Source organism: Eptatretus burgeri, chromosome 2 (genome assembly GCF_056783735.1).
Source record: "Eptatretus burgeri isolate ZD-2024b chromosome 2, Ebu_testis_v1, whole genome shotgun sequence".
Taxonomy (NCBI): domain Eukaryota; kingdom Metazoa; phylum Chordata; class Myxini; order Myxiniformes; family Myxinidae; genus Eptatretus; species Eptatretus burgeri.
In genome coordinates, this window is record NC_140962.1 from 125,766,377 (window position 1) to 125,792,519 (window position 26,143).

A 26,143-nucleotide genomic window follows, 5' to 3' on the forward strand; every position below is an offset into this window, starting at 1 on the left:
CAACCGTATCACAAATGGCCATAACTTGGGAAACACTCAGGTCCCCAGCGTCAATTGTGACGTCATATCCAACGAAGAAGAAGAAGCAATGTGACGCCTTCGCTCTCTTGCCCCCTCTCTCTCGCCCCCTTCTCTTGAATTTTGACGCCTTCTCTCTCTCGCCCCCTCTCTCGCCCCCTCTCTCTCCCCCTCCTCTCTTGAATTGTGACGCCCCCCCCTCTCTCGCCCTTCCTCTGTAAATGTATTCACAAATGTCAACCAAGCACAACAATTAATTCAAACCTTGGGAGAAAACAGCTTTCAAACCCTTGGGAAACACTTGGGAAACAGCTGAAACGGTTGAAGAACGATATCAAACCTTGAAAAGGCACATACTCAGGTCCCCAGCATCGATTGAGATGTCATAGCAAACGAAGACGAAGAAGATTTGTGACGTCAATCGTGCAAACAAATGAATAATAATAATAAATAAACATTAATTGTGACGTCATAGCACCGTGTCTTGTCATTGGTTGACAGATAAATGGCCGTAACTTGGGAACCGCTTATCCGATTAATATCAAACCTTGAAAAGGCACATCCGCAGGTCCCCGGCAATAGTCCTGGCAAGTTTCAATCAGATCGGACCGTCAATCGTACGAAAATAAAAAATAAAAAATAAAAAAAAACATTAATTGTGACGTCATTCTTAATGTCATAGCACCGTGTCTTGTCGTTGGTCGACAGATAAATGGCCGTAACTTGGGAACCGCTCGTTCCATTAATATCAAACCGTGAAAAGGCACATCCGCGGGTCCTCAGCAATATTCCTGGCAAGTTTCAATCAGATCGGACCAGCGGTCGTCGAGAAACGGAGGTCGCAGACAGACATCGAGATTGCTGGAATACACAGTATATATATATATATATATATATATATATATATACACACATATATATATATACAGTATATATACATATATATACAGTATATATATACAGTATATATATATATATATATATATACAGTATATATATATATATATATATATATACAGTATATATATATATATATATATATATAGTATATATATAGAGTATATATATATATATACATATACACAATATATATATATATATAAAATATATATAAATATAAAGTATATATATATATATATATATATATATATATATATATACATATATATATATATATATATATATATATATATATATATATATAGTATATATATATATTGTTACGAATTTGGAATTCGATTGCACATGACATACAGGTTCCTTTCGTCAGCTATGTCGATAAGGGCTTGTTCCCTAGATAGCTCACCTTTCATTGTTTAAATGTTCAAAAATCGATTAGATGCACTGTGGATCAATTTAATAGTTAGGGAACGAACAATGGAGACATCCCTCCACCCTCTTCTGCGAAGAGGAAGAACCACTCTGCCGTCCCGTAACTCATGATGTCAACAACTCCCTCCCACCCGTGGCTGAGCGGGGGATGGGGCACGAGGGCACAAGTCACACCGGGATCGGGGGGGGGGGTGGGAGAAGGATAAGAGGAGATCTTTTTCTTTTGTTCGGGGGCAGAGTTGAAAGGGCAGAGTTGGAGAAGGGAGTTGAGAGTAGCCGTTCAGCAGACCGCCGGGTCCTGCTTGGCTTGCGCTTGGGTTGAGGCCTTCGGAAGCTTTTTGCTTCGGCTGGCTCAGTGAGCTTCGGCTGAGGCCTGGCTCGGGAGGAGGCTTTTTGCATCGGCTGGCTCAGTGAGCTTTGGCTTCTGCTTGGCTCGGGAGAGCTTTTTGCTTCAAGCTGCCCTGTTTGGAAGGAAGTTAAGCCGGTCGCTCGGTTCGTGCTGCGAGTGGTGGCTTCTTCTTCTTGGTTCGTGGAGCTCTTTTTTCTCCATATTGGTTCCCAGCTTGGTGCGACTCATCAACCTCTTCATGGAGGTGGTTCCTCGGGGAAGCGACGCATCGACTGGAAGGATCGGCGCCTCGTCTCACCAGCACGTGTTGAGAAGCGCAGGAGGATTCGCGGGAGCTCGGAAAGGATCGCGGCTCGGCGATTGGATCCAGCTCGCTCTCGCTGGAGCACGGATCCGAACAGCTTGAAGACCACACGAGGTGGAGAGGTTCGAGATAGGCTCTGGGTTTCAGCTCACCTGTCCTCCGAGCTGGCGCTCGTTATTGAAGGCCTCTGCCACCATTTCTTGGGTGTGTGTGTCCGTGGGCCCATCTAATAAGTAGGAACTGCTGTTAAGTGCAAGTGATTGTACATAGACAGTTGTTGTTCTTTTGTCGTGCTTTTGTTGCTTGTATAATTGCATACGTGTTTTGCCTTGTATAATTGAATACGTGCTTTATTTTAATAAATGTTCTTGTGTGAATGTAAATCTGTTCGTTGCGTCCATTCCCTCATTGAACTGCCCCATCTTGCACTCGGAATATAGTTGGTTTTTTATGTTATATAGCATTATGTTATATATTTTATGTTTTATATAGCCGGTAAAGTGATCAGCTCCAATGGGACTGCGTGATAATACCCCGCTCGGTTACCCAAAAGGAAGCGAGCTGCTTAAGCGGCTCGTTTCCAAGCGGTCCCGTTGTGGTACAATCTCTCGGTAACCTACCTGCATGAATAATTAGGTAAATCGAAGATTTGGCGATCGGACCCTGTAGCGCGGGTAGAGTGCGGACAAGGTTGTAGTGGGATTAAAAACCCACCCGTGACTGGTTTCTGGCGTTGTTCCAGAAAGTCACGACTGGATTGTCCGTTCGGTGGGCGAAGCGACCGCTGTTGGTTCGACGCGGTCGTTCGCATGCGGACGGGCGGGAATTCTACAACAATATATATATATATATATATATATATATATATATATATATATATATATATATATATATATATATATATATATATATATATATATATATATATATATATATATATATATATATATATATATATATAGAGCCTGGTGTTGGCGCAGTGGTTAAGGCAGCGGCTTGGGATCCAAAAGGTCCTGAGTTCAAGCCCCATAGGACCACTGAATTAATACACCAGGGGGTTGACTCACCCTGTCATCCTTCCGAGGTCGGCGAAATGAGTACCAGTATACTGGGCCGGTGTATACCCCGGTTAAAATAGGTGTACCATATCCCTGTGTCGTAAGAGGCGACCAGGGTTGCGTCAGGAAGGGCATCCGGTGTAAAACATGTGCCAAATCACTATGCGGATCATACGGATGATCCGCTGTGGCAACCCCTAACGGGAGCAGCCGAAAGAAGAAGAAGATATATATATATATATATATATATATATATATATATATATATATATATATATATATATATATATATATATATATATATATATATATATATATATGCTGGTTGGCGACATGGGTGGTCGCGACATAATTGCTAATTCGTTATCCAGTTTTTGACGGATCGGGCTGAAAGATTTTGACAAAGAGGATGATTATAGTGCGCATAAAAGCACGGAAGCCAATTTTTGATTTTCGAAAAAATTAATTTTTGGGGATTTTTCAAAAATCTTAAAGCCCTGTTGCTCGGCAATGGTGGTGTCCATAGCAACGGTGCTCAAAAGCATACAACTAGATCCTGGTATGAACCTACCTGTCAAGTTTCATCAAAATCGGTTGACTCCTCTGGCCTCCAGAGCTGTCCATTACATACATACAGACAGACGGAAAACCTGAGAATAACGGTAGTCTAGCGACCACCCCGCAAAAAAAAACAACAAAAAAAAAACATGAATACGCAAAGCGTGAATGTAGAAGCAGGTCACATTTTATAAACCCCGAATATGTGGGGTCCGCGAATGTCGAATCCGTGAATGTCGGGGTTACACAGTATATGTATCGAGTGATGTCAAATTCTAAAATCATCATATTTCTTAACAGCAAAGATATTCGTGTCATATTTCTCAACAGAAAAAAAAAATGGGAGCGATTGAGGCAGTGATTATTATTATTATTATTATTATTATTATTATTATTATTATTATTATTATTATTATTATTATTATTATTATTATTATTTGTTTGTTGAAGCCTGGTGTTGGCTTAATGGTTAGAGTGGTGGCTTGGGATCCTCGGGTCCTGAGTTCAATCCCTGTTGGCTGCTGAATTAATATACATCAGGAGGTTGACTCAGCCTGTCATCCTTCTGAGGTCGGCAAAATGAGTTCCAGTGTACTGGTAAGGGGGACACTGCATCAGTAGTGGGGCAACTTAGCTAAATACAGCATAACAATTGTGCATTTTGTGAGGAAAGCACCAAATTTGGCACACGAGTAGCCTATCATATTATGAACAGATTTGGATATTGGGCCATCTCAAAATTTTTGATGGCAGTGGAAAATGGCTGCCACAGCCATCAGTGGCTGAATTTGAGATGGCCCAATATCCAAATCTGTTCATAATGTTAGGCTACTAGTGTGCCAAATTTGGTGCTTTCCTCACAAAATGCACAATTGTTATGCTAAGTTGCCCCACTACAGTGGCATAGCCGTATCCCAACCAATGATGCAACCAGCAGCCACAGGCTGCACTCGATAGAGCTTTTTTTTTCTTTCTGTTTTTGCCTTATACACTGCCTAGGTTCAATTTTTTTTTGCCTGATTGAATTTGCTTAAACTATTTTCTGAAGGTTTGGATAAATGTGAAGCAACTTTTACTGAATAATTTTTCTCTCCGAGGAACATTTCTGTGTTTCAGGGTGGGACAGACAGACAAATAAAATGGCATTAGCCTATGCCTATTATATATGTAGATTTGGAATTATTTATGTACAGATAAAAAACTGGGTGTAAAATGCAAATATACTTAATAGAATTGCTTCTCATTTGTAAAAATGAAACTCTCCTTAGTCCAGTCATATGTTGATATTGTATACTGATTGTTTTTATGGAAGCAATCCAAAAGTGCCGCACTTGCAGAAAGACTGCAAAAGTATAGGTGGCTATATCACCATCATATAGTGAATACCATGACTTCTTGGAGGAGATATTGTTGCGGGGCCGAGTATCGGCTATGAGCACGACCGCTAGATGGAGCAGTAGAGTCGGCTCCACCGAACACCTGGAATTTATTGGTCGTCACCCAGGATAACTCCAGAGCCAACGGGTCCCTTATCGGACCGAAGTTCGCCAATAGGTCGACCACGTGGGGTAGGGTCGATTGCCAATTTCAATTTACCTAAATACCCACGTCATCCAAACTCCCGGGGAAATTCACCCTCAATGGCGCTTGTACAGAACGAGCCACTAGCGTGCTCGAACCGTGTGCGACCCGAGCGGACGGTCACCGAACTTCCGTCGGTCCAAATGTCCCTTTACAGCGGCAACAGCCTGGCTAATTCCCCAACATGCACCGTGTTAAACCAATAAAAGAAACACAAAAACAAACCGATACATTTAACACATGGGTTTATTTATAATGGGGCAGGAGGGCATGCAAGAAGCAGAGTTATCTGAATAATAGAGAAACACATATGTACAGCAAGGCACTTAACAATTCCTACTTACTAGACTGGCGCCACAAAGACACACACACGTGCGCGCGCGCGTGCACACACACACACACACACACACACACACACACACACACACACACACACACACACACACACACACACACACACACACACACACACACACACACACACACACACACACACAAAAGAAACGGACCCAAAGAGGTCTTTATCTAGGCCTCCAGCTCGGAGGGAAAGGCTAGCTGAAGACCAGAGCCTGTACTCGGACCTGTCCACCTCGTGCGGTGTTCAAGCTGATTCGAACTGGGCATCCGTGAGAGGCGAGCCGAATCCAGACACCAGCGAGCCGCGAGTGGCCTCCCGAGCTCTGCTCAGCACTTGTGCCGACAACCAAACCTCTCCTCTGTATCGCGAACCATTGAGAACGCAGGAGGTTTCTCTGCCACTTCCCCAAGTTTTTGGGTTGAACACCAAACCGAGGGCTGATAACCAACACTTGCTCCACCTGCCCGTCAGAATGACCACAACCTTGCCGGCTCGATGGTCATCAACTATCTCACAAACTCTTTAGTTCACCAACTGCGACACAGCGCGCAGCCCTTGCGGACCTTGTGGGGGATCGTGACTCTCAAGCTCAAGCTCTCGATCATGAGGAGAAGAGTATCTCGGTCGAATGCGCTGCACCCTTATTCACCCTGTCTCGGGGGGGGGGGGGAACGCCTCTGCTCTCCCCGCTCTCTCTTACTGGACAGTTTTGGCACGCAGAATCGCTCGTCGCCCTGTCGCTGGGCAAAACGAGCGGCAAGTCCGTCGATTGGCCCGGGGCCGTGGTGACGCCACATGGACCCCTTTCTCCCCATCGCGGGATCTGATCGGCTGAGCGGCGGCCACCCCACCCGTAGCACGCTGATTGGTCGAGGGGCCGCCGCGAGGCTCCTCCTTGAACTCCGCCCACCAAACAGGCAGAAGAACATTATTCTGCATGGGTTCCGCCCACCAAACAGGCAAAGGAACATTATCCTGCATGGGCTCCGACCACGTACGTGCTGACACGCACGCAGACAATGGCATCGGCCAGAGCGAGGTGAAGGTGATGCTGGCGTTGTCGTAGTTGAGGGGTGTAAAAAAATGAAAGAAAACCCTGACCATCAAAAGTAACTTACAGCGCAAGTACATTTATTCACCCATTAAACGAGGGACGGGGACCCTAACTAAGTAACACATACTTACCAATATAACTGTTCTATAGGACCTGTATGTTGAGTGCTCAAGGCTTCCAGATTCGCAACAATATCACATGACAAGTGCGCAGAGAGCAAATTCTTAGCTTGGGAAAGCTACTCCCTGTGCCGTATTGCAGCCCAACTTTACTTTCCACCAGAAGCTGTATGCAAAACTATGAGGAGTACTAAATCGATGCAAGTTGTTATTATTCATCCAGTCAAATTAAAATGGTAAAAGTTCATCATTTAAAAAGGCTGGACTTACTAGTCAGTAAAGCTGACACTTCCTGCGAGAATCCACTTGCCTTGGTCATGGCAGATGTTGGAGTGAAGAAGAATGTTGAGAACTCACCATACCACGAGCAGTGGTCACTTGGCGATTATCAAGCTTCTTCACTTCAACATCTGCCATCACCAAGGTGAGTGGATTCTCGCCGAAACGTCGGCTTTACTGATTAGTAAGTCCAGATTTTTTTAAATTATAAACTTTTACTGTTTTGAGGAGTGGTGCTGATAATATATAATATGGTACAGTTCATTATATAAATGGTCGAGGAAGAAACTGGCCAAAAGGCGATAAGTACCTCAGTTTATGTTCTTGACGTGATGGACGATGATCCAGTACAGATATTGCAAATGACCAATCTAAATGTACGGGGTATTTCAAAAGAGTGATGTAACTTTAAATGTTTATTTACTCGTACAAAAACAGAAACCTCAGGAGCGTGAACCAAATATTTCTTGAAAACTTATGACATGGTATTTTCTCTCACTGATTGCTATTGCAGTAAGTCACTGCTGGAGTTAGTGAGAGCCCAAGGTCTGAAATTAGCATTTATGCAAAATCCTTGTAATTGACATTCTCGATGTGTGCCCCTCTGCAGTTCAGACAGGCATTGATCCTGACTCCAATGTTCTGACCAACTTTCTTGTCGGTCTCACGTGGCACTGCCTGGAGGTAGTCTGACACCACCTGCTTCAGATCATCCAGTGTGGCAGGACAGTTGGCGTAGGCAGAGCCCCTGGTAGCCACCCCCCCCCCCCCAGAACCAGTTGTCTAGGGGGTTCAAATCTGGGCTATGGGGTGCCCAGTCATGAGCGGTACCCAGGGCAATGAGGCGGTTTCTGAAAAGCTGCTGCAGGAAAGTGATGCTGTCACCAGCTGTATGCGGGGGGTGCACCATCTGGCATAAAGCAGGTCATGCTGAGCTGATTTGAGGTGACCTTTTGGGCTCGATCATTGAGGAACTTCTGGAGCACAGCCTGGTAACACTCACCGTTGATCGTCACTGTCCTGCTGTTGTCGTTCTCAAACCAGTGAGTCCCTAGTATTTCCCATCTGGCATTGAAGGTGAAGAGGCATGTGACCTTCGGCCCTTTCAGGTACCTCTCAGTGATCTCCTCAGGTGGTTCTGCCCCCCCCCCCCAGGTGTCGACATATGATTTAGTCTCATACCACAGAGCCAACACTTTTGTCTTCTGCTTCACTGTCAATGGCATAGTTAAACTATGGAGCCAGAAATCCCAGCGAACAAACACCACGATTACACCACCCAACCCTGAAAAGGAAAATGGTATAGGTCAAAAAACAAAGGAAATAGCAGGAAGTCAAAGTTGTATCAATCTTTTCGAAACAACCCTGTTGCCATATTTTTCAAGAACACCAAGATACAAATAAGTGCAAAATCATCTCAATGATGTGTCGCAGCCCAAAAACCTTTATAGAAGAGAGTCAACCAACTGAAGAGGCTGAAAAGGGTCGTACGAAGGTATTCCTGGTCTGCCTTCTTTTTTTTTGTATGCAGCACACGGCTGAAAGTAGCATCATTTTCTGAGGATACAGCTGTGTTGCTGATTCAGTGTCCCCTGTAGATTAGAGCAGTAATTTGGAATTTTGGCAGAGTGCAGGTGATAGCTCACCCATTCCCTGGATACCGAGATACTGTGCGAATGATAAAGCCACCAAATGGATTGGTCTCTGAGGTTATATTTCAAAGGATCCCAAGAGCTTATGATGCCACAGTGAGGGAGAATGACCAAGTAAATAAGGTATATAAATCGTTAAATTAGTTGTTCACAAACGTCTATTATTTCATGGAATCAGCTCAGAGCACGATGAATGTGAGCAAAGGCGAAAATTTTGATTTCGTCTGGTGGTCACTGGCGGTCGGGTTTGGATCATTTTTCATTATCTTGGTTATAATAACTGTTGCCGGCAACATTCTCGTACTTTTTGCCATTTCTCATTGTCGGAACTTGAAGCAAGGAGTCACAAACTGCTTTGTGAGTTCACTCGCCTGTGCTGATTTTCTCATTGGTCTTTTGGTCATGCCTCCTGCGGGTGCTTTACTTCTCAGAGGCTCTTGGAATTTGGGCTCAATTCTGTGTCCTTTGTGGAATTCGTTCGATATTCTCTGTGCCACAGCAAGTATTCAGACCCTGTGTGCCATCGCGATTGATCGATACGTGGCAATCACATCTCCTCTGCGTTATCAAGTTCTTCTCACACGACGTAGAGCTTACATGATCATCGTGTGTGTGTGGTTTGTCTCGGGAATCCTTTCCTTTCCTTCGGTCCATTTTGGATGGTGGCAGTCAGACAATCCCACAGCTCAAGCTTGCTACAAGGACCCAACTTGCTGCGATTTCATAACGAGCAAGACTTTCGCAATCGTTGGATCTGCGGTTACTTTTTATTTTCCACTGTTAGTGATGGCGTTTGTTTATGCTCGAGTATTGTGGGAAGCTGAACGTCAGGTGAGCAATGAATTTTCTTTGATTAGCTAACCAAGGAGGCCAACTGGGCTGACTCGATGGTGTTTAAAATTTTGTTCGCTTTCAACATGCAGAGTTTGAAATACTGTTCACAAAGTCGAGGCTCATAGAGCAGCAAACCAACAAAGGAGGATGAGGTTTCGATCGTCAGGGAATGGTGGAGAGGTTACAAGCAAATTTTCAAACGATGTAGCAATGTGTAGTAGTGAAAGAAAAGGAGAGGTATAATATGCATGGTGTTTTCCAGGTTTCCAGGTGTTTTACAGGAGATGACGAAAGAGATAAAAATTAGAAAATGTTAAATTATAGGTAGAAATACACCTGTAGAAGAAAAACGTTTTGCTGATCTTATCAAATGACAAGTTTATCGGGCTGGAGACTTTTTACACACCTCTTATGATCCATCCCACCATGCAAACCAAACTGTATGTTGCAAATATACGACAGAAAAATATTCATCCAATTTTTTTTTTTTATCCTGGCCATGTTTCAGGCTTCATCATGTAGACCATTGGTCCATGGTGGGTGATGAGGTGCTACAATCTCAACTTTGGGGTTAGACTTTGTATAACAGCTCAACATGGGAATATGGAACTTGGCCAGGTTACCGAAGCCACCACGTCGACTTTCCCCAAAGATACACTTTTCGGAGGGTTGGGGATTATACCTTGTGGTATAACTAACTTACTTACAACTTATGTTAGCATTGGCACAAGGGGAATAAATCCAATACCTTTAATACCTGTTATTGCCTTTTTTAATTGCCAGTGGATGAAAATTTTCCATGTTTCACGTGGACAATAACAAATAATTCAATTAAATGCATGTAAATACATATATAAACCAGCTCCATTGTGCTGCTTGTCTTACTTTGGCCTCCGTTGCAGTTGGATTTAAGTAGAAACTGCCATTCTGGTACAATTTAAGCACAGTGGAGTGCTGTCTGGAATCTCAATTCTAAACGTCGGGTCAAGGATTGTTCTGATGGCTGATGGCAAGAAGGTTGGATGCCATGTTACACATCACGATCCCAGTTGTAATGTTAATGCATGACTCATGTGATTATATAAATTTCAGAATGCAGATATATAAGATAGAAAGATGATACAAACGACATGGACAGACACACAATCCATCAGACCCTGACCAAGCTGGATGATAAGAAAGGCAGACTGGATTGCACAAAAACAAAGAATACAAACTAGAACAAAAGAGATCGGAAACAAATCGTAAATATGTCTCAGAGCGTGCCACCCTTTTGGTGTCGTTGAAAGCTGGCCTTCCAAAATATATTTCAGTTGTCAATGTTGAGCCGGGTCCACACCTGAGTGATCAGTTGCGCAATGAAATCGGTCTCTAAACCGCTCAGCTTAATCACATCAGTGTCCACATCTGAGCAAGTGGAGAACAAGACTCCTGCGATTTCAATTTTTTTTTCCAGTTGGGAGTGCTGACCTCAGTTGTGATGTCTGTTGGTTTGGTCAAGAATGGCATCATTGAATACCGATGAGGATCTGGCCGTTGTAGTTGTCTCATTTATAGTTCTCTAAATAACGTAGCCATGTAAACCCTGGACAAGACAGTGGCTAAATGATCACCATAAACAGAGATAGGGTTTGCCATGCTCTTGTGATGGTTGAGGCTCCAGAACATAGAAACAGAAAAATCCTTCACAGATGAGTATCAGATCATTTGAACTGTTGTTGCATTTCAGAAAATTTCTAATTGAAAAAAGAAGATATGTTAGACAGAGTCAATATATCACGAGAAAAGAGAAATGTATTTTATGTAATTACAATAATAACTCGAAAGCATCTCAAAATGCAAAGGCCCGTCTGCATCAACATTGCACTCAAACTAAAAACTTGATTAAAACCACAGCTATGAAAATGTGCGATTTTTAGCTCTGCCACCAAAGGTGAAGGAGGCTATGTTTTCACCCCTCTGTGTCTGTTTATTACTTGCAAAATCGAAGATTTTGGAAGTATATTGGTTAGTCGATTTTGTTATTCTGTCTTTTTGTCTGTCTGTTTGTCTGACTGTCGCCTTCAGGTCACAATTTTAACGCAATCTTCACAAAACTAAACCACACGGTAGAGTTTGCCAAAATAAGCCTATTGTTTGTGAGGTCAAAAGGTCAAAAGGCTAACATAGGCCAAAGGTCAACAACTAAGTTGGTATTTCTAAAATCCTCAATTTTCATCCGATTGACTTGAAATTTGAAGAGGATATATACATTTCATGTCACTGAATTCAACGAGCCAATTATTTTTGAAATCAACATGGAACAAAAGGTCAACATCTAAGGTGGTATTTCTAAAATCCAATATATATATATATATATATATATATATATATATATATATATATATATATATATATATATATATATATATATATATATATATATATATATACATATACATATTGGGTGGTCGCAGGTTTTCCATCTGTCTGTACGTTTGTGTGTAATGGACAGCTCTGGAGGCCAGGAGTCAACCGATTTTGTGAAACTTGACAGGTAGGTTCATACCAGGATCTAGTTCAGGGGTTCCCAACCTGTGGTCCGCGTACCACAGGTGGTACATTTTGACTTTCTCGGTGGTACGTGGCAGCGTGCTTTTTTTCTTTTACGCAGTTTTTATTTTACTTCTTTCTCATGCAGCTTGTGCACAATAATTAAATTTATATCGAAAGCGGCTGTACACTGACAGCTGTTTGTTATCGGCCATTTTGCACAAGTCATATTATTCGTTTTGTCTCTACATGCCACACTGTCATCATTGCTTATTGCCCAGCTTATTGTTACCGTTATCGTTCACCAGCATCATGTCAATGTGAAAATATTCGGAGAGTTATCTCAAGTTAGGCTTCACTTCCATCCAAAAAGGTGAATTAGAAGCTCCACAGTGTGTGATTTGTGGAAAAGTTCTTGGCAATCAATCTATGAAGCCAAGTCTATTGAAGCGCCATTTTGATTCTGTTCATCCTGAACACAGCGACAAGGACCATGATTTTTTCGTCGGAAGGAAAATGCCATGAAAAGAGCACACGCTTTGATGGCAGCGGCAGTTTTCAACAGCAGTCCACAGCAGCCGTAAAGGCATCCTACTTAGTTGCACTGCGAATTGCAGACCAGAAAAAAACCTCACACCGTCGGTGAAAGCCTCATCCTTCCCACCACAAAGGATATCGTACGTCTCATGCGGGGAGAACAAAGCGCCAAGAAGCTCAATCCTCTTTCGTTGTCAAACAACACAGTTCAGAGGCGCATTGAAGAAATGTCAACCAATATTGGTGACCAGGTGGTGGCAGAAATCAAGGCATCTCCACGCCGATTTTCTATGCAATTGGATAAGTCAACTGACGTGGAAAATTGTGCCCAACTGTTAGTGTTCGTTCGGTACGTGCATAAAGCCAAGTTCAACGATGAAATACTATTTTGTCGCCCGCTTAAAACCACAACTAAAGCAAAGGACATTTTCGAAGAGGAGTCTTCCGTCCTTGATCAAGTTGGGCTGTCATGGGTTGATCTGAAAGGCTGTACTACAGATGGTGCTCCAGCTATGTTGGGGTGCAGATCAGGTTTCCAAACGCTTGTGAAGGCAGTTGCTCCTGAAGTGCGCGGCCTACACTGTACGATCCACCGCCACGCACTCGCAGCCAAGGCGCTCCCCAAGCCATTGACTGACGTTCTCTCAACCGTGATCAAAATTGTGAACCATGTGAAATCCCAGGCTCTCAATTCGCGACTTTTCAAGAAACTTTGCGAGGATTTCGACTCCGCCCATAAAGTTCTCTTATTCCACACTGAGGTGAGATGGTTATCCCGTGGAAATATGGCGGAGCGCGTGTTTGAACTGCGAGCTGAGATTCGGGAATTCTTCGAAAACTATGGAAAACCAAAGACTGTCGATTTCGTCGCTGCTATGAACGACCCCGACTGGGCATTGCACCTGGCTAATTTGGTCGACATTTTCTCTCAGTTAAACGCCCTGAACAAGTCTCTTCAGGGGACTGGCGCCACTATAATCGACTTCATAGACAAGGTCAAGGAATTTCAGGAAAAACTCCGTCTGTGGAAGACGAATGTCGAAGCGGGAGTGGTGGTCATGTTTTCTTGCACGGCCGATATTCTTCTGAAGCGTGAAAAGAATCCCCCAAAGGAGTTCATACAACTGGTAAAAGATCACCTCGCTTATTTGGATGAGGAATTAAATTCCTATTTTCTGGATCTCAAGGAACTGGATCTGAAAATGATTCGCAACCCATTTCGCATGAATGCATTGGATTTGCCACCTGGAACAGGACTGCAGGAAAGCTTAATTGATCTCCAGAACGACTCCACAGCCCGAGATCAGTTTGATGAGATGAATCTTGCGGACTTCTGGTGTGGAATCTTGGGGTCTTACCCTAAGCTAGCTGCCCTGGCTGTTCATCATTCACTCATAGTATTCCCATCTACATGGCTGTGTGAAGCTGGGTTCTCGTCAGTCGTTATTCTAAAAACAAAACAAAGATCCCTACTGGATGTTGAACATGATGTTCGGTGCGCTTTATCCAAAACAAAGCCTGACGTCGACCTGCTCGTGAGCAAGAAGCAGGCTCAACCATCCCATTGACTGGACATTTTACACAATCAAATAGGTACTTACTGTATCATTATTTTGTTCAGATCAGATTGCTCAATGTCATAGTTGTGAATTGTTAGTATTGTTTAACTCCCCATTGTCATGTCTGTATCGCAAATAAACACTATTTTAGGTGAATTTTGGTACAGTGGTACTCGGTGGGACCACGAACATGTGAAATGGTACCCCAGTAAAAAAGGTTGGGAAACCCTGATCTAGTTGTATGCTTTTGAGCACCGTTGCTATGGACGCCACCATTGCCTCGCAACGGGACTGAATATTTTTTAAATCCTTAAAAATTTTTTTTTTGCGAAAATCAAAAATAGCCTTCTGCACTTTTATGCGCACTATAATCAACCTCTGTCAAAAATTTTCAGCCCGATCCATCAAAAACTATGACGAGTATGCAAATATGTAGCGACCACCCATGTCGCCTCCCGGCTTGTATATACAGTATATAGTTTACATTATCGAGGCTTTTATGAGAGCTAACATAACGCACAGCAAGGGGGCATGTGACAAGGGAGCAGGATAGGGAAGGACAAAACAGTGGGGAACAGACACATGAGATCTGTGGCAGGGAGAGGGATGGGGCATACAAGATGGACATTACAGAGACTTTCAGGAAGGAAAGCAGGGAATTTTAATTTTAATCCGATTGACTTGAAATTTGAAGAGGATATATATTTCAGGTCATTGAATTCAACCACCAATTATTTTGGAGGTCCACTTAGGCCGAATATCTAAAAATGTCAGTTTTCATCCGATTGACTTGAAATTTGAAGAGGAGTTGCATATTTGGTCACTGAATTCAACCAGCAATTATTTTTGAGGTAAAATTTGTTTTATGGATTTTGCAAGTGTCGTGCTCTGCATGTATCTTTTTTTGGGTGGTCACTGGACTACCCTTTTTCTCAGGTTTTCCTTCTGTCTGTATGTCTGTTGGGTGGTCGCGAGACTACCGTTTTTCTCAGGTTTTCCGTCTGTCTGTATGTCTGTCTTTCTGTCTGTCTGTTTGTTTGTATGTAATAGTCCGGGAGCTAACAGAGATTTGTACTACATCTCGAGAACAAAAGGTTTGAGAGCTAAAGTCATTAGATGGTGGGGTGGGGACCTCCGAATGGGCATTCTTAAGTTTTCCAATTGGTGCATTACGTAGGGGGCGCTGGTTAAAGTAGCTGCCAAAATCCGTTTAAATTACATTTTGAGTACATGAATCAAACTGATGCCACGAGTTTAATTTTGGCACTCTGGTTACCGATATGTAATTCTTAAGTGGCGGATTTGGTGCAAAATACATTTAAGAACGGCCTAAAGGGGGCGCCACTGTCACGTTTAAATCACATTTTGAGTACATTATTGAAACTTTCTAGAAATAATTTTAGACCATCCTGATGAAGGATCAGTAATTCTTAAGTGAAGATTTTAGTGCAAAACCCATTTAAGAACGGCCTAAAAATCGCGCTCTTTTTAGCACATTTAAAACACATCTCAAGTACATCAACGAAACATTGTGGATATATTATTTTGACGTTCATAATAAAAGGATCACCAGTTCTTAATTGATAATTTTGGTGCCAAACCAATTTAAGAAGGTGTCAGATGCAAATACCTGTTTTCGTGATATTACGATCAATGCAAAGCCAGTGAAACAAAAGTCATTTCTTACCGAGTAGCCCTCTGGCTCTGGGGCAGCATGCGAGAGTTACCACATGTCTGACCACTTAGTCTAGAGGAATATTGGTTTTCCAATATTGCAGAGCATTGTCACTTTCATGGTTGTGACAGTATTACTGGATTATTTTGAATACGTTGCCTGATATAGCTGAAATACTGCTAAGTAGGGCGTTGAAATCTAATCAGTCAGTTAATCATATCTGATACATGTATTCACAACGAAACCAGTGACATGTGTAAAATTCCATCAGACATAAAGCTTTTCATTGCATTCTGAATTAAGGCAAATTCTGATAAATTGTTAAAATCCTATTTATGTTCTCTGCTAACATCATAAGACCATCTATACTTTTAAGACTTGAAAGATTTAAAACATATGGAATGCATTGAAATTTGAATCTGATAGAATATAAGAACAAAGAAACTATCAATGACTTATATTTCAAAAACAAAATCAAGTGTGACATGTAGGTATGGCACCTATACATGGGAGGAGCATGAGTGATCAGTAAAAGTATTTGGACCTTGTCATTTTCCCGACACATTCAGTGCATATGGAACAAGCATCGTGAAAAATGAAAAAAATAAACAGTTTTTCTACTTTAGGCAAGAGGACATGCATCCACTAAGTAGCTACCGTTGTAAAACACTTGTATTGAATTATATGTTGCAAAAGAACACTTGCATGAATATCTTTGAAGTCATTCTGCTGTTTGGAAACAAAATTTTTGTCATGTATCAACTCTTTTGATGTCCATATCCATATCTTGCTAAATTTTAAAATGATATCAATGTATCCCTAAATCTTATGAGACAAAACATTAAAACTGCTGACGAGTCATACGATAACAGCCAGGCAAAAGTTATATTCCTATACTGTGAAGACGTCCACAATTATGAGTTCACTAGTAGTTATTATTATTGGTATAATTATGCCTCAGTCTGCCTGTCTGTTACAAGATTCTAGTTATCCTCATATGATGATGCTATTTCAGCTTCGTCATCTGCCCTTGCGTTTGAACGCAAATGAGGCAAACTCCTCTCACTAAGGTCAGATGGTCTATCTCCAGGAGCTGAGGTTGCTGATGTAACATGTTGCTGGTTGCTCCAGCTGTGAATTTCTGGTAGCAGGCTACATGATACCCATCATTCTCATCCGGGTTCTGAGGCAAGCTGACAACCAAGTCATAGTACACCGATTTCAGAAATTGGGGTTTTGCACGCCTTTTCTCAGCTGCAGCCTGCACAGTACTCCAGTTCTTCTCATCGAATGGAAAAACATCACAACGTGGGGTCTTCGCTGAGGGCTTGCCGCAAATGTGGAGAATACAATGCCTGGATGCAGGAACATCATTGTTGGAAGGATCAGATGATTCCATATCTGTTTCACTGGCCTATGACCTTAAATGAAATGGATTTCATAAGCTACAACTAGTAAAAATGCGCTTCAAAAACATGTTATAAAATCCAAAAAAGTTGAGATTACATACGACACAATACCAGTATTACCAGAGTCTATCAATACTGGTGTTAATTCTAAAATGATAGATAATGGGATGAGAGACATCTGCAGCTCTGTGGTAAAGACACAGCACAATAAGTGCAGCACAATAAGTAGTGCTGTTCGCTGACACCATTTGTTGTATTACTGGTAGAAAAGATTTACATTATTATTAGTGAATATAATAATAAAGAAAGCGAAAACAGTCACCTTCAACAAATGTTACCTCAGTGCGTGGCGTTGCAGTCAAGAATGGGCTAGGGATCCATGAATTGTAGGCTGAATTATGGGATATACTAAACCCCTCCTCGTGGACAATTCGTCGCTTTAACCACAAGCCACAATAAGTTATTAACTTAGGGTCCCTAATATGTTATCTGAACTACTCTAACTAGATAAAACTCACTTCTCAGTTGTAAAATATCTAACTACTACATTTAGAATGATGAAATGGGAATCACAGCACCAACTATGCTGCACAGCTGATCTACATGTATCACCAACACACTGCATGAGCCTCTCCTTGCATGCTAAGCCAGCAGTATATAAGATGAGTCATGTAGGCCCACAAGTGATTCGTCATCTTCCATGCAGTTATCTAATAGTTTAATACCTGAAGCAAATGTTGGTTCCTGAGTACACCAATCTTACACCTCCTTCACAGGAATTTGACCATAATTGATAAATTGAACCCTTCTTAAATGGGTTTTGCACCAAAGGGGTCACTTAAGAACTACTGATCCTGCATTAGGAAGGTCAAAGGAATATTTTCATAAAGTTTCATTGATGTACTTGGGATGTTTTAAATGCGCTAAAAATAGCGCCCTATTTAGGCCGTTCTTAAATGGGTTTTGCCCCAAAATAGTCACTTAAGAATTACTGATCCTTCATCCATATGCTCCAAAGATTATTTCTACAAAATTTCAATAATGTACTCAACATGTGATTTAAACGTGACAGTGGCGCACCCTTTAGGCCGTTCTTAAATGTGGTTTGCACCAAATCAGTCACTTAAGAATTACATATCGGTAATCACAGTGCCAAAAAAATTAAACTCATGGCACCAGTTTAATTCATATATTCAAAATGTAATTGAAACGGATTTTGGCGGCTACTTTAAGCAACGCCCCCTACATAATGCACCAATTGGAAAACTTAAGAATGCCCATTCGGAGGACCCCATCCCACGATCTAATGACTTTGGCTCTCAAACCTTTTGTACTCGAGATGTAGTACAAATCTCTGTTAGCTCCTGCATTATAATGGACAGCTCTGGAGGCCAGAGGAGTCAACCGATTTTGATGAAAATTGACTGGAAGGTTCATACCAGGATCTAGTTGTATGCTTTTGAGCACCGCTGCTATGGACGCCACTGTTGCCTTGCAACGGGACTTCGAAATATTTGAAAAATCCTAAAAAAAAAAAAAAAAAAAATCGAAAATCAAAAATCGGCTTCCATGGTTTTATGCGCACGAAAATCAACCTCTGTCAAAAAATTTCAGCCCGATCCGTCAAAAACTGTATGACTAGTATGCAATTATATAGCGACCACCCATGTTGCCTACCAGCTTGTATGTTTGTTTGTATGAAATGGACAGCTCTGGAGTCCAGAGGAGTCATCTGATTTTGATGAAACTTGACTGGTATGTTCATACCAGGATCTCGTATGCTTTTGAGCACCATTGCTATGGATGCCACAGTTGCCCAGCAACGGGACTTTGAATTTTTTTTTAAAAATCTGAAAAATGTTTTTTTTCGAAAATCAAAAATCAGCTTCCGCGCTTTTATGCGCACTACAATCAACCTCTTTGTCAAAGATCTTCAGCCCGATCCGTCAAAAACTGTTTGACTAGTATGCAGTTATATAGCGACCACCCATGTCGCCTACCAGCTTGTGTGTGTGTGTGTGTGTGTGTGTGTGTGTGTGTGTGTGTGTGTGTGTGTGTGTGTGTGTATATATATATATATATATATATATATATATATATATATATATATATATATATATATATATATATATATATATATATATATATATATATATATATATATATATATGAAGACCACAGGGGGAAAACCAGAGATGTCAGGATAAGTCAATTTTAAAGAAACTGAAAAACAAAGTTTCAAGACGTTGGTGGACTGTTTAATAACTGTCATATAGATTTATTTTCCAGTAAAAGGAACAGTGATCATTGGCCGATCAAATTAAGCATGTAGCTTTTGCCAAGCTTCTGTGTTATTTAATTTAAGAGCAAAGAACGAATCAATGTTGCAAACTGACATCACTGGTTATTCCCTTGTTAATAATTGCCATGAAATTTTAACCCAGGATGTGTAGCAAATTCATGCTTGTTGGTTAATAGCATACATTACATGACATTGGTGATCACAGATTATTTTTTTCAACATTAAACGGTCATTTTTTTTTTTTTGTTTGATTGGTGTTCAACGCCATACTCAAGGGTATTTCGCTTATATGACGGTTTCTCCATTTCTTACTCCGTACTACTTAATATGATGGAAAACCGGGAGGAGACCAAGGATAAACCACCCCCGCGATAGCCGAAGTCACCTCATGTGACTCCCTCATATACCTAAGCAGGATGATTGGGCGGTGGGTACATCGAATGAGGATGGGTACTCAGACGTGCTAACCAATAAGCCACGGCGTGGGTCCCATAAAAGTCACAATAAAGGTTTGACCAGGCTTGAACCACGATATGCACCAACTACGGAGCCCATGATATAACCAAATAGGCTATTGTGGTGCTCAGAGTTTATGCTGTGAAAGTTTTACAACCTTTCATTTTTTAGTTTCTCAACTCTGAATATTATGGTGGAACAGTTAACATGAATGAAAGGGACATAACCAGGAGTAAAGTACTGACAACTCTGGGTTTCTACTTGTTCAGCTTTGACAACACTTGTTTTTTTCATTGCACGGCTAAACTTTATACCATATAAATTATGTGACACCCCTGGTAATTTGTTAAAGTAATATTGTGAGAGGAAACCTTATGTTGCCAACTATTGGCAGGTGCAATAACCCTGAAATTTATAAAAAGTGACATCTCTGGTTTTCCCCTTGTGGTCTTCATATATATATATATATATATATATATATATATATATATATATATATATATATATATATATATATATATATATATATATATATACATATATACATATATATACATATATACATATATACATATATATATATATATATATATATATATATATATATATATATATATATATACATATACATATATATATATACATACATATATATATATATATATACCAACCCAAATTTGTCGGAATGAGGCGGTTTACACCCACATCCCCCGGACAGCCGAGCGGTTACTTATTAAGAGGTGAACACGTTGATTGATGGAGATGCCAACACGTGCTCAAGAGGCATGGCAGAGGGCAATAGCGGACAGGTGGAGGATTACGGAGAATGGAACCGATACACAGGGGATTTATCCGTGAACCCACGACAAATGGACGAATACAATTTCTTCAAAATAAACACATTTAATGAAAATACACACATACCGTATTAACAAGACGATAATTCAAAAATAAATAATAACAATAATAAATAAATAACTCCTACAGTCGAGGCCTCTCTCAAATATATATATATATATATATATATATATATATATATATATATATATATATATATATATATATATATATATATATATATATATATATATATATATATATATATATATATATATATATATATATATATATATATGGTCCAGGTCGAGACCAGACTCAAATACGGACAACGGGTGACACAAAATGAAAGGAAACCCCCCCCCCCTTTTTAAAAAGTCTACTTGTCCTCAGCTGGGCCCAGAGCTGTTCCTTGTTGAATTTGGATTGGAGGCACGCTTCCACCAGCACGTGCACACACTTGCAAAATGGAGCCATCACTCATAGCCGTGCAGAGGTACGCCAGGCAATCCACAAGTAGCTTTTCACACAAAGGTTCAAAACAGGCCAGCCTTCCTCTTTCCAAAGGTGCAACCTGCCTCGTGTGGTCCGCACACCAACCTCGTGTGGTGCTCTGCCGAACTGCAATCCTATCCAGACAGAAGCCTTCCACAATCCACACGTGCAAAACACCAACCTCTCCTCTGCTCTCTCTCTCTCTCACACAGTTGTCCCTGCGATTTATCTCCTCCGCCTCCGGAGCGTGGTATGCTCGCCCCCAAACGCGGGAAGGTGGGGCATCTCCTGTTTGTTGTCGTTTCAGGGACATGTTTCCCAGCTTTACTGCCTGGCTTGCCATATTAAAAAAAAAACATCGTGAAAATCACAGAGGGCAATCATGTACTGAGGATCTTATTTTTACTCCCTCGTGTGGTGACAGTAACACTTTAGCTCACAGATTCCCTAACTTGGTTCCATCGAGATGCTTTCTACTCGTCCACGAACAAAGCAACTCCACACAATGCTAAATTCCCCATTTAAATTCTTCCATGTACCCCCACAACCATAACAATATATATCTTCTATAAATGTTGATGATGAATATGAAAATAATTTTCTCATGTGAAAACGTAAAAATTGGTAACATTTATTCTTCATGTAGATAGTGTGGCAAACTTTACTTGATAATTTACTGTTTAACTATTTTGTGTATAGCTGACCCATTGTTCTTGCTGCTGGGATCAAAGGAACAAATCCAACCTTCTACTTGCAAATGGCAGCTTTGCTGGTAGGTACTGTAGCTGTCATTTCTGGAAGGACAGCTGTGCCACTGATGCTGTGTCTTTCTTCCAGTACACTGGTACTCATTTTACAGACCTCAGAAGGTCTGAATGACAGGCTGAGTCAATCCCACCTGGTGTTAATTCAGCAGCCAAAAGGGCTTCAACTCAGGACCCCTCACATCCTAAGCCAGCCACCCTAACCACGAAGCCAACACCAGGCTTACAAACCCAATATACAATATACATTTGTCCAAAAGCTTGCAGTGTTAGTGTGAGAAATTTTTGAGGGTATTGCAAAGACTCAATGGCCCAGTCGGCTGTCACCGCATAAGTGATGAAGTCCTGGGTTGAGTCAACTTTTTCACACTAGCCCCATGCAGGAATTTGTTCCTTCTTCATTACATACATATTGTGATGTCCACGGGACTCGAACAGTCCCGCCAACGTAGGATGTGCCAAAACGATGGAGGCGGTTTATTTTTTTTTATAACCAGAGGATGGCGGTCCTGATCGCTCTCCAGCAAACGGGACGAGGAAGGTGGCACAAGTCGCTTTTCACTTAGTTAATAATGTTTATTTCTCTAACCAGAACGATAATAAGACTCGGCAAGGAGGGATCCAGGGGCGATTCGACGGGAGGTGGTGTGGATTTGGGCGTGGGGGAAACACAAATAATTCCAATGGATATACAAATCTCAAACCCTCTAAGGCGCCAGGTAAACACACACACACACACACACACACACACACACACACACACACACACACACACACACACACACACACACACACACACACACACACACACACACACACACACACACACAACGTAGCTAGTGGTCAGGCTTGCCCGTGGTGTCGACGCAAAAGCCACTGGATTGGTGCCGGACGAGCTGGCGTTGCGCCCGTCAGGGGCAGGAGACACGGTGGTGCTGAGGTTCCGTCAGCCCTTCCGCACAGAACCGTGGTTTCCGGCCTGTGAGCTCTAACCAGTCACCGTGGTGCGGTTCCTGGTGATGTTGACCTCCTGGTGTAGGCCCAAGACCGCTCACAGCCGCCAGGGAGCCAGTTCTAGCGCCAAGATATGAGCAGGAGAGGGAGGCAGGTCCGCCCGCCATTCGGTCCCGCACTCTGAGCCAGCATAACTCGAGAGCCAACCGAGGTGAGGCACGAGGTACAAATGTGTATGCCAAAAAATGTGTAGGGCAGCCCGGAATCATGGCAAAACCCAATCCTTATCCCTGTGTCGTAAGAGGCGACCAGGGTTGCGTCAGGAAGGGCATCCGGCATAAAACCTGTGCCAAATCAGTATGCGGATCATAACGGATGATCTGCTGTGGCGACCCCTAACGGGAGCAGCCGAAAGACGAGCAACAACAACAACAACAACAACAACACTTCTCTTGTATAAAAGTTTGTAAGCAAGAAAATAATGTTCTTGTGTGAAAATGTAAAAATAGTTAGTTAACATTTCTTCCTCATGTAGATAGTGTGGTAAACTTAACTTGATAATTTACTGTTGAACTATTTTATGTATAACTGACCCATGGTTCTTGTTGCTGGGATCCAAGCAACAAATCCAAAAAACAATCTACATTTGTTCCATTGTCTTCTAATGTCCTTATATTTAATGTAAAAGTATACTGATGTCTCCTGATTTGTTTGCCTTGAATGGCACTAATTTATGTATAAGATCCATTTTGAGCTTGAGATTATCATAATCATCAGTCCCATAACCAAGCCTTTCTGTCTGTTTTTTTTAGGCTTTAAGGATATCCCACAAAAATAATCACTCCAAGGCAGTCGATGGAAACGATTTTATTGGAGGAAAGAAGACTGGATCTCGGTCGGTATCGAAAGAAGAACATCGGGCACTGAAGGCCTTGAGTCTTGTTATGGGAATTTTTGCCGTTTGTTGGTTCCCCTTCTTTGTTATTTTTCCTCTTCAAGTGTTTTGTCAGTCTTGTGTTTCGAATTCGGCTTTTGTTTTGTTTACTTGGCTTGGCTACATAAATTCAGCATTTAACCCCTTCTTATATTCACGGAATCCAGAGTTCATGAAAGCTTATAAAAGCCTGCTGAAACGTCGAACTCGCGCTGCATGTTAACTTCAGAACAGTTTGGCTGGCAGCATGGCTACGAGGTATGCACACTCACCTCTCAGCTGTTTCGTGTGGGTTTGAATCCCGAACAAGATATAAACTGTTATCACGGTGTTTGACAGGCAGGGTAATTCATCAATGTGTGTACTGTCCCTCAGAAGGATGTTAAACTGAGCATGACTTCTGATGGCATTAGTTAATGTTAAAGATCCCACGGTATCCTTTGTGAAGAGTATGTGAGCTCTCGCTGGCATCCTGAATAAATTACAAGTTCTTGCCCTAGCCACTCAATATAACGCTTTGGCAGCACCAGCCCTCTGAAATAGATTATGGTACATCAGAATCAAAAAATAAGTTAACTGATATATCAATTAGGCAGATATCACCTTGCCTGAGAACTCCAAACCTGCTCCACTTCAGTTCAGATAACAGAGGTTCAATTGAATTGATAACATCCCCCGGTCCCCCCCCCTCTTTTTAACAAAAATAAATTCTACATTCCAACATAAACATTTCAACATTAAACACAAACAAAATCTGCCAAGCCAAGTAAACAAAACAAAAACCGAATTCGAAACACAAGACTGACAAAACACTTGAAGAGGAAAAATAACAAAGAAGCGGAACCAACAAATGGCAAACATCGTCACCTGTCAACATGTGAAAACCTTGATATTTAGTATTTTTCGCCCTCTTGTATAATAAAGGCAGGTGTAAGTTCATTTGTGTGAAATGAAATAAATAAAAGTAAAATGAACGAAATTATGTAGTTTTCAGCATTTTTTTTTTGTCCAATAATTCACCAAATATTATTCTGCAAACTTTTTTTTTGCTGCATTTCAGGACTGAAGCACAATGAATTTACTGGTTTTCCCAGTGTTATTGCATTTCAGAGGTTTCTCTTAAAACATCTGAAAGAATATTTCTGTTCATCGAAAAATTCCATCGGCTTGATAAATTAACATTTCACTCACGTAGTTGTAAATAACGATTTTTTTTTGTGTTGTGGTTGGCATTACCTCTTGATCAAGTACAGTATCTGTATCCACCCAGGCAGCTTGCATTTGTACACTGGACCAGAATGTGGAAAAGCAGGATTACTTTTCTTGCACTGAATGAGCCGACATGCAAAGGAAATACCTAAAGTAGGTACCACCTGAAATTAATGGAAATTTAGTATTTAAGCTTTTAAATGGTGATAGTGGTCTTTCCTAATGCTTTCTATGCAAGAGTCCAGAAAGTCATTGCATTTTCAGGCCAACAATGAAAAGCAAATGCACATTGTGAATCCTCATTCAATAAGAAGCAATGATTTTGGGGAGATGCATGTCGGATACAAATCTCTCTTCACTCGCAGATCATTAGCTCACCTGGACTTCAGTCAGGTGAGTTAATGTGATCGAGCAGTGTCCGTAGATGACTGAGTCAATCAGTCGTCAGTGAGTCAGTCAGTCAGTCAGTCAGTAAACACTTCAGTCATTATCGCTTGAACCAAACACACAATTTTGATTAAAGCTGGCCAAAAGCTTCATACCTGATGCCTAACGAAGGTGTATTGACCGCATTAAAATCTGTGCTCATTTCGGGGGTCTCCAGGGGGATTTTTTGACTCACCCCAAAATAGGTATATGCTCTCTTCTCCAAAACTATACACACAATTTTGATGAAATTTGACCACACCGTTCATCACATGTAATGTACCAAAGTGTATAGACCACATCAAAATCTGCACCCATTAGGGAGTCTACAGGGAGCGGGGGGTTGAGCCCCCCCCCCCCACAATAGGTATTTGCTCTCTTCTCCGAAACTGCACAAACAATGTTGATGAAGCTTGACCACAACCTTCAACACCAGTGGTGTATCAAAGTATATCGACTGCATAAAAATTTGTGCTCATTAGGGCGGTCTACGGGGGGCGGGGGGGAGAGGGGTTTGACCCTACAAAATAGGTATTTGCCCTCTTCTCTAAAATTACC

General features: G+C 41.5%; 1 protein-coding gene across 1 annotated transcript; it reads left to right on the forward strand.

Annotated features, from left to right (window-relative positions):
• The first annotated feature begins 8,943 nt into the window (after nt 1-8,943).
• LOC147033012 (beta-1 adrenergic receptor-like) lies at nt 8,944-24,919 on the forward strand. The gene is made up of 2 exons (XM_085851049.1): nt 8,944-9,493; nt 23,829-24,919. Exons 1-2 carry the CDS (start codon nt 9,065-9,067, stop codon nt 24,171-24,173), a joined length of 774 nt encoding a protein of 257 aa, XP_085707175.1. The 5' UTR covers nt 8,944-9,064; the 3' UTR covers nt 24,174-24,919.
• Nucleotides 24,920-26,143: the final 1,224 nt, after the last annotated feature.

Coding starts and splice junctions, on each gene's coding strand:
- LOC147033012 (XM_085851049.1), top strand. CDS start 9,065: ATGCCTCCTGCGGGTGCTTTACTTCTCAGAGGCTCTTGGAATTTGGGC. Junction 9,494..23,828: donor TGTGGGAAGCTGAACGTCAG/GTGAGCAATGAA, acceptor TGTTTTTTTTAG/GCTTTAAGGATATCCCACAA.